Source organism: Petaurus breviceps, unplaced genomic scaffold (genome assembly GCF_028583685.1).
Source record: "Petaurus breviceps papuanus isolate PSGF00001 unplaced genomic scaffold, PetGlider_PUasm1.0 610, whole genome shotgun sequence".
Taxonomy (NCBI): domain Eukaryota; kingdom Metazoa; phylum Chordata; class Mammalia; order Diprotodontia; family Petauridae; genus Petaurus; species Petaurus breviceps.
In genome coordinates, this window is record NW_027186402.1 from 317,032 (window position 1) to 326,523 (window position 9,492).

The 9,492-nt window shown below is 50.8% G+C and overlaps 1 protein-coding gene across 1 annotated transcript in view; it reads left to right on the forward strand.

Annotated features, from left to right (window-relative positions):
- PHF21B (PHD finger protein 21B) overlaps positions 1–9,492 on the forward strand; it is a 41,246-nt gene that overhangs the window by 30,447 nt on the left and 1,307 nt on the right. The window contains exons 7-12 of the mRNA XM_069103648.1: positions 2,883–2,959; positions 3,994–4,048; positions 5,005–5,027; positions 6,485–6,643; positions 8,377–8,452; positions 9,281–9,384. Of these exons, the coding sequence (XP_068959749.1) occupies positions 2,883–2,959; positions 3,994–4,048; positions 5,005–5,027; positions 6,485–6,643; positions 8,377–8,452; positions 9,281–9,384 (494 nt within the window). The remainder of the gene's footprint in view (positions 1–2,882; positions 2,960–3,993; positions 4,049–5,004; positions 5,028–6,484; positions 6,644–8,376; positions 8,453–9,280; positions 9,385–9,492) is intronic.

Here is a 9,492-nt window from a genome sequence, read left to right on the forward strand (position 1 = left end):
CATTGTCTGTCTGTCTCTCCATCCCTCGTTCTCTATCTCTGTCTCACTATCCCTCCATCCCTCATTCCCTGTTTGTTTCTGTGTCCCTTGTTCTCTGTCTCCTCCCCTCTTTATCTCTTTCTCCCCTCTTTCTCTATCTCTCCTTCTCTCTTTATCTTTCCCTCTAAATTTCCTTCTTTCCATCTGCTTCTGTCTCTCAGTTAATATTTTCTTTGCTCTCTTTAATCCTTAATTCTTCGAAATATGGAAGAAGAGTCAAGAGGACTTGTTCCCATGCACCTGATTCTCCCCAACAAGAAGAAGGGCATGGTTCAAGTAGAAATGAGGTCACTCTTGGAAAGGATAATTGCCTTTCATAATTCATGACAGAAAAGTAAAGGAAGCCATGCCTTTGACATGCACTGGTTGTAAGACCCTGGACAGATCACCTAACCCCAGTGACTTAGAAAACCACAAATAAACATTATCTAGTTTTCATTGTATTTCTTTTTAGCTTGGTAAACATTTCCCAATTATATTTTAATCTGGTGCTGGCTACACTTGGGAATTTTGCCAGTAGTAGGGCTGAGGTGGAGTTTGACCCCTCAGTTGTAGGCAACTTTCTAAGAAGAGGAGCTGAGGTGTCTTGGTGGAGGGAGGTTCTCCCTGTCCTCAGGGAAGCTAGGGGTAGGTCTAGTCCCCATTCTTATAATTCACAGTGTTCAGGGAAAGAATGGGTAGAATTCCATATATTAAAAAATAGGGAAAGTTAGCCCGGGAATGAGTGAACTTTATTGGACATGTCAAGAATGAAATTTCATGTATATACATTTTTGGTACATGTGTAGGTGTGTAATTGGTGTGTGCATAACTGACATCATATTACTTGCCTTTTCAAGGGGCAGGCAAGTGACAGGAGTAGGGGAGAGAATTTGGAACTCAGAACAAATTATTTTTGCATTTGACTCAGTTGATTAAAATGATCTCAGTTGCTTTTTGAAAGTAATCAGGAGGTTCATTTGTATAGATCTTTCTTATCCTCCTTTGAAAAAATATTTTCCCCAATTACATATAAAAATAAATTTTAATATTGTATTTTTTTTAATTTTAAGTTTCAAATGCTCTCTCCCTTCTTCCCTTCCCCATCCTGGAGACAGGAAGCAATTGGATGTGGGGTATACATATGCCTTCATGTCAAGCATTTCCACATTAGCCATGCTGTAAAAGAAAACACAGGCCCCCAAAACCGTAAACAACAAAGAAAGTGAATCAACTTTGCTGTGATCTGCATTCAGACTCCAGCAAGTCTCCCTCGGCAGGCAGATAGCATTCTTCATCACGGGTCCTTCAGAATTGTCTTGGATTACGGAGAATAGCCAACTCATCCGCACGTGATCGTCATACAACATTGCTGTTACTGTGTACACTGTTTTGCTGGCTCTGCTCACTTCACATTGGGAACTCAAAAATTTATATGAATGTTAAATTTTTTTAAAATGTAATTGGGAACTATTTAATGAAACAAACAGAAAAATATTTTAAAAGTAATGAAATTTCAAAGACACAAAGGGAAATAACTGATGAGGGTGAGAATGAAATTATTCAAATAAAATCTGACATTGATTAAATTTCACCTGGGTTCAAGGCCCCAGGTCATGGTAGGCACTAAGGATGTAATGGAATGCAAAGGGCAAAACAGCAGGGCTTCTGTCCTCAAGGAGCTTACATTCTATGGCATCATGTAGTACCTATACTAATATGTCAACATGAGGCAACTTGACAGTGGCCCCCACACTAGCAGTTGGAGGCTCAGGAAAGCTTCCTGAGGAAGGTGATGCCTGAGCTGAGCTGTGAATGGAAGTGAAAATTCTGAGAGGTGGGAAAAGAACACTGCATGCTCCAGGCATGGGGGTGCCCTGTGAATGCAATGAGGTGAGATAGAGAGTGCAGGGCTTGGGACAAGTAAGGTCAATGTATCTGGGTTACTACTAGGGTGAAGGGGAGCTAGAGCATGGATGACAGCCTACAGGAGCAGGGATGGCACTGTCAGCAGCTGTCAAAAGGAGGAGGGGAAAAGCCAAAAGAAAGACATCTTGACAAGCTTTGGGACGAATAAAGTCAGAAGCCAGATTTCAAGGGATTCAGAAGAGTGGGCAGTTAGAAAGTGTAGGCCAGTGCAGACAGATAGAAGTTGGGCGGTCAGAGGAAGGAAGGAGATAAGACTGGTTGGAAAGGATGATAGACATGGCTTTGGGAAGGGTAGAAAAGGGGAACACGAAGGAAGCACCTACTAAGTGCCAGGTACTACCCAAAGTGCTTTACAAATATCTTCTGCATCACATTTGATGGGCCAGTGGTACCAAGATACTTAGTAGCAGATTCAAGAATTGGAAGGATTGTCCTAGTGAAGAGGGATTGGCCTATTCTTGGCCCCAGGAGGCAGAATAGAGTAGGAGGAAGCTCCAGAGACTCGTTTTGGATAACTAGAAAGGAAGCCTTTCCCACTGATCAGAGAAATGCAAAATTAGATTTAGTGGCTTTGTGACATAGTGAGCTCTCCATTGCTGGAGAGCAGAGATTGACTGACTGACCACCTGTCAACGGAGCTATAGAGGGCATTCCGACCCCCAGCAAGAGGCTGACCTAACTGGGGTCCCATCTCGTTGTACACAGTGTGGCTTTGGTGACTGCTCTGCCCGTGACCTGGTTGGGACCACAGGATGTGCTGCAGAATACATGCCATATGCGTCTCCTTGGCATCTTGCTTATCCAAGGGCACAAGTCCAAAAGGAGGCTATAACTGTGTTAGGGAATGGAAATGGGTGTGACCAGGAAGGCAGCAGCCCTCGGGAATGATGCCAGGCCATCACTCAGGGTGGGAACTGTCTATTTCTGCCCTTCAGAAATCCAGAGCAAGCGTCAGGAAAGGAAGAGGAGAAGCACTGCCAATCCAGCATACAGTGGCCTCCTGGAGACTGAGGTGAGCGCCTCTGTGTGAGGTGCAGGGAGACGGCAGCCAAGGAGACAGCTCGCATCTGGGGAGGGCCCTGGCAATGACCTAGAAATAGCCCAGCCCTGACCGGCACAAGGCCTGGGTTCAAAGCCTCTCTGTCCCCACATCCCACTAACTATCTCTCCAGTCTGGTAGTGTGTTGTACCAAGGACACACTCCATCTTTATTCTCCCTGCATCTCCTCATGGTGAAGCCTAACAGTCCAGCTTATGTGTACTGAATAGGCACTGGGCTTGAATCCCACCTCTGATATTATGAGGCCCTTGACCCTGGTCAAGTCATTTAACAGGACAATGCCTCAGTTTCCCCATCTGTAATAATAGCACCTACCTCCCAGAGCTGCTTCTGGACTCAAAGGAAATCACAAGAACCCAGCTCTAGAGCTGAAAGGGACGGCAGAGGATACTGAGTCCCATCCCTTCATTTTACAGGGGAAGAAATGGAAACATTAGCAGTTAAATGATTTGCCCAAGGTCACACATGCTAAAGAGAGTGCCTGGTGGGATTTGGGGCCATGCCCTCTGATTCCATAGCTGGGTTCATCCCACTGTACCAGGCACAATGGGAGCTACTATCACCCAGTCAGTGGGTGGCCTGGCATTGACTCAGAACTCTGCCATCTCCGGCTGCTGCAGCTAGGGGTGCTCTGCAAAATGAAGGGGGCAGCTTCTTGAAAATCTCAGAGTCTCTTTGTGAATTGTCCATGATCCAGACTGCGTTCCCTTGGTTTACTCAAGCCCTTTGCCAACCAAGATTTTTCTTGATTCTTATCACAGCAAGTGGGGAGGGAGGAAGGTCAGGGCTAGACTTATTTCTGGAGCAGTGGGAACAGTCCCCAGCTTAGGAGCTGGATATGAATCATGGCAGCTTGCTCTCTGGGTGCCTCTCGGTGGGTGGGAGGCATTGAGCCAGCTGAAGAGTGGGGAGGCAGGAAGAACTTTGGAGCAGGCAGCTCTTGGAGTAGCCAAGGGTACTCATGCAGGCCTTCTCATCCTCCGCAGAGGAAACGCCTGGCGTCAAACTGCCTAAACAGCCCTCTGTTCCTGTCAACAAGAGGTAAGTGCCCTGTCCCCTGGTCTCTGCGTGCTTGAAAGGAGGGCACCTGTGGAGGCCTGTTCTTTGGTCAGAGCGGGACAGCTGGCAGCACCGTGGTCAGCTCCCCAGACAACTATCAGCGCCCTAGGCAGCTCCCTGGGACCGCCAGCAGCACCGTGGTCAGCTCCTCTGAACCACTGCAAGAATTTGAGCTGACCCCAAGTCTATGGGGACCTCCAAAGCCCCAGATCCTGCTGTCTCCCCACTTCTCTTTTTCCTTGCCATTTCCCATTGCCACACATATCTCCTATTTTCTTACAGTGCTCTTTAAAGCGGTATTTCCATAATATAGGAAAGATTCTTGTATTGCTGTCCCTTACCTGCCTTGTCCCCAGCCCTGGCAGTAAACAGACCAGATAATGTAGGGAGGGAGAACGGAGACTCAGGGAAGAGCCTTTGAAGGCAGTACTTTCAAATCATGCCACAGGTTGGAAGAAAGTTGAGAGATGAGTTTCTGCAGGCCTTGTTTTGTTCCTGGGTTTTGACCTGGTCACTGCAAAGGGGTCAGATTCCTGCTGTTACCCTGTGGCATCTGTCTCTAGGACACAGTTTCCCTATCATTTAGATGAAGGGTAGGCAGGGTTCCTTTCACCTTTGCCATTGAAGAACAAGAACCCTTGACTTAAGATGTCCAGTGCAATCATCAGGTTGGTCCCATTCCAGAAGGACAGCACCTAATCCTGGCCACCTTTGGACCAGGTTAGCAGACCCTGGAATGTTTCCCACCTCCACTGTGGTGCCCCTGAACTGCTGCTTCTTACCTGACCTGGGGCCCAAAGCAGATATGGCCCCTCCCCTTCTGTCCATTCCCTGCTCAGGCCTTGGCTGCCCTCCCAAGGTCCTGCCTCCAGAAAATGCCAGCTCACCAACTTCCTCATTCTCCACTAATTGTTCTCTGCCCTTCTTCCATGCCTTAGCAAATGAGGAGCCCTGCTGGAAGGTATGTGTTACCTAATATGAATGGTCCTAGTGTGTGTGGGAGTGTGTGTGAGAGAGTATATGTATGTATGAGTATGTGTGGGTGAGTGTGAGGGTATATGTATGTATGTGTGAGTAAGTATGTGGTGTGAGTATATGTATAAGTGTGAGTGTGTGTGAGTGACTCTGTGAATGTGTCTGTGTGTCTTCAAGGATGTACTTTCGGGGCTTGGCATTACAGGCTGCTCCCCAGCTAGTGAGTGACAGGGGTCCACTAGAGTTCAGCCTTGATTTAGGGGAATGTTCAGGAAATTGGGGAGAGGCTGAGTGTCACCACAAGGAAGTGTCCATGTGGAAGCTGGGTGACCCCTTAGAGTGGGTTACCTTCCATCTCTGGGTCCCTTCTGACTCAGATTCTGAGACTCTGTTTTTGTGTCTGTGTATTATATTTCTGGTGAGTGGTGGAGAAAGCAGGAAGCCCTTTATGATTCATCCTTTGTCCTTTCAAGACTCTCTGGAATACCTATATGCATTTCCCTGCCTTAGTGAGGAGATAGGCAGAACCATGGCAGGGATCTCCTATGATTTTGGGGACCTTTCACAAAGTCTTTAACTGTGCATTCTAGACATCAAAATCAGTTCCAGGTCGATGGACAGGTGAAGTCATGGGGAATCAATAATGGGGGTTCAGAGAGCCCAAGCCTGGGCATGGGTTGACCAAGTTCCTAGACATGCTTCTGACACTGGCTGGATTCTTGACCTTAGACAAGTCCCTCAGACTCTCCATAGCTTCCTCCTCTGTTAAGCAAAGGAACTACCCCTGGGGATCTCTAAGTGCCAGTTGGTCATCAGAGGCCACAGAAGGATCTCGACTCCTACTGTTAAGCCGCTTGTCTCCATGGGCCTCAGATGGTTCCCAAGGACCTTTCCAAATCAGTCCTAGGATCCAAGCCTTGTTAACCTCATTGTACAGATGTGGACATCAAGGCTCAGGGGAGAAAAATGATTGACCCAGGATTGCTCCTGCTAGCAAACGTTAGAGCCTTTGCCTCTACATGGAGGGGCCAAGGACAGTGTGAGTTAGATGGGAGAAGGGACATCCCAGCTCCAACAATGGGGAAGCACCAGAGCACATTTTGCAAACTTTTAGAGAAACTGAGGAGAGGGGGATGGCACAGAAGGGGAAACTGAGGCACCCAGAGGTGAGGTCCCTTGGATAAGGGACCCAAGACTAGCCTTTTCCTTCCCTGGGGGACCTCTCTGAGCCTCAGTTTCTCCCATCTGAGCATCCACAGTCACAGGCTTATAAGGGGCAGCTCTTCCCTTGGGGTGACCTCCCTAGGTGACCAGGGGCTACAGCTGGGCCAAGATGGTACTGGGATGGGGCTCCTTACTATCTGGCCCCTTCTCCTCATTACCTCAGGAAACAGCTCCTCTGCCACCCCCTCCAGCCTCACCCCTTCTTCCTCTGTCTTTCAGAATGAGATCTCCCATGAAGAGGTGTGTGTGATATGTAAGAGAGGCGCCAACCTGCAGCCCTGTGGCACCTGCCCAGGCACCTACCACCTCAGCTGCCTCGACCCCCCACTCAAAACCACACCCAAGGGTGTCTGGGTGTGTCCCAAGTGCCAAGAGAAGGTAGGGCCAGCCAGGAGCAGGGGGAAGGGAATGTGCCTAGGCACAGGTGGGGGAAGGGACTTGAGCCTGGACAGTTGGGGAGGGAGGCAGGGGAAGGTCTCTTTCTCCAAGTAGTTCTAGAAGGCAATGCTGAGCCCAGGAGTGGGCATCCACCAGCACGTCCAGCAGAGAAGGTGGCCCGGAGCAGGGTCACTGGGCCAATGGGTCCTGAAAGCTCTGGAGACTCTGGACCATAGCACTGACCTGAAGAGAAAGGTGGTACCCTGGCACCAGAGGGCAGAACTGGGAGTCCAGGCAGCTTTCCAGGGATATAGATTTAGGCTAGCCTTTCCCAGCTTGTTGCAAAGAACTCCCCTCCGTGCATTCTGGGCTCTTGCCCGCCTGGCCAGTAGGGCCAGTAGGCCCAGGACACAGCATCCTCTCCCATCTCCAGGCCTTTGTCCAGGACATTCCACATGCCAGGAACACTCTCTCTCTGTCCTCACTTCCTTCTCTTTTGGCTCATCTCAGGCCCCACATCCTTCATGTGTCCTCTCCTGGTCCTCCCCACTGGCCTCCAGCTGCCAGTGCCTCCCATCCCTCCTCCAAGGGACTGTCCTTAAATTGCCTCTACTGTCACTATTTCTCTCTTGGTGAGTGTATCCCATGCTGGAATGCCAGACCCTTGAAGGCAGGGTCCCTTTTCTCTTCTTATCTTTGTAACCCTGGCAAGGGGCCTGCCTGGCACCAGTAGGTACTGAGTGTGTGTAAAAGCTTGCTGACACTGGAGCTGTCCAGCAGCAGAATGGGCGTGTCCCCTCCCTACACACCAGGGCCTCTGCCTCCATCGGGAAGGGGGGGCAGGCAGCCCATGCCCAGCTGGAAGGTCCCTCCCTTTATCACCACTTCCCTCTGTCCCCCTTTAGTGACTTACAGGGAGGAGGAGGAGAGGGAGATGATTGGCATCGACCACATGAGGCCCCAGCCTCTGGGGCGTCTTGCCCTGCTGCCAGAGCCCTTCTTCTTGGGCCCAGTGGCACCCTTCTACTTCTCCACACTCCACTCCCTCAGTGGTTAACAGAGCTGCCCAACTGAATCAGGTCTGATCTGGCAAGGACCTCAGAGACACATCATCAACTTGCACAGGAATCCACTGTCATGCATTCCTCACAAGCAGTCATCCAGTCTCTTTTTGAATACCTCCATGAATGGGGAACTCATTATCTACCCAGGCAGCCTCTTTCACATTCAGGCAGCTCTGATTCTCCAGAAAGCTTTTCCTTGTGTTGAGCCAGACTCTGTTCCTTGGAACTTCCACTCCTGAGCCTCATCTTACCCTCTGGGGTCAAGATGAGCAAGGCTGATCCCTGTGCCACATAACTACCACTCTATATGCATCCCCCTCCCACCTCCCCCAGGCTTTCTCTTCAGTGACCTGAACAGCCCTGGTCAGAGGAACCAGACCTTGCATTCTGGCCTTGTTCAGTCTGGCCTCCAGGCCTCTTCCCTCAGTGGCTGCCTGCCTCTGGATTCTGCCCAGGCTGGCCTGGCCTGACTCAGGGCTAGAGCAGCTTCCCAGGGATCTGGCTCCCACCTCCAGCCTCATCTGGGCCCATCTATGGGAGCTGCCCCAAACTCCTGGACTAGAGAAGGCAGGCCCTGAGCACTGCACCACAGGCTGCCATGCCCAGGTTTCATCCTCTATCACCTGGATACCAGGTCTTCACATCTGCTCCCTCTCCTCTTTCTCCCAGGTGTTGAACAAAGATGAAAATGTGCCCTGGCCAGGAATGTTGACCATAGTTCACTCCTACGTCACACACAAAACAGGTAGGGGCTTGGCTAGATGTGATTGAGCCACGGTCAGAGAGAAGGGACCTGCCCCCTGCCCCCTGCCTCAGTGCTCCTTCAAGTGCCCCTGGAGTCTGGATCCTTCTGCCAGGGATTTGGGCAGGGAGTTAGCCCTGGAGTAGTGAGGACAAAGTTAAGTCTGTTGGGTCCCAGACTCCAGAACTGACAGGGCCCTCAGGGGCCATGAAAGCTCTTAGGGAGGGGAAGGAACCTGCTGGAGCTCATGAAGCAGAACCAGGAGTTCCCCCCAAAACCAGGGCCTCTGAGTCCAGAGCTCCCTCCTCAAGCCCGAGCCCCATCAGACAGAGGAGGCATGAGGCCCCCAGGTCCTCCTCAGGAGCCCTGACTCCCATCCCAGGCTCCCTCTACACCTCTGGCTGGTAGGCTGTCGTCCTCAGGCAGAAGGGCTGGAGGAAAGGGCCACAGGGTAGTGGGGGCTATAGAAACCACCATCACCTACCTGGTGTGGCCTACCCGCTCTGGACCTCAGTTTCCTCCTCCTTGTACCCAATGGCCTGTTAAGACCAGTGATCTTCTGACCTCATCAGTCAGCATTTAGAGACAGAAGGGTTAGGGGAGGACCAACGCCTTCATTGTACAGAGGAAGACACTGAGGTTCAGAGATATGGAACACTATGCCTGAAGAGACACAGCCAGGGTTCTATGCCTTGGAGCTGGTCCCAAAGGGTGCTGCCCCATTCCCATGACTCAGGATTAGGGTGACCAGCGTGGCAAGATGGGTCCTGCCAGTCTGCCCTCCTTCCTGAGGCTGCACCTGACCTTGGGGCGGGGGGTCTTGGGTCCTAGTCAAGGAAGAGGAGAAGAGAAAACTCCTGAAAAGGAGCAGTGAGCTGAAGAGTGAACACAGGCAGCTGGAAGAGAAGGACCGGCTCCTGAACACAGCTGTGAAGGTGAGCCCTTAGCTGGGCTCAGGACAGCCAGCACAGTGTGCCCAGGCTGGTGAGCCCAGCTGTGCCCTGCCCAGCCCAGCCCAGCCCTGCCCTGCCCTTCCCCAGGCT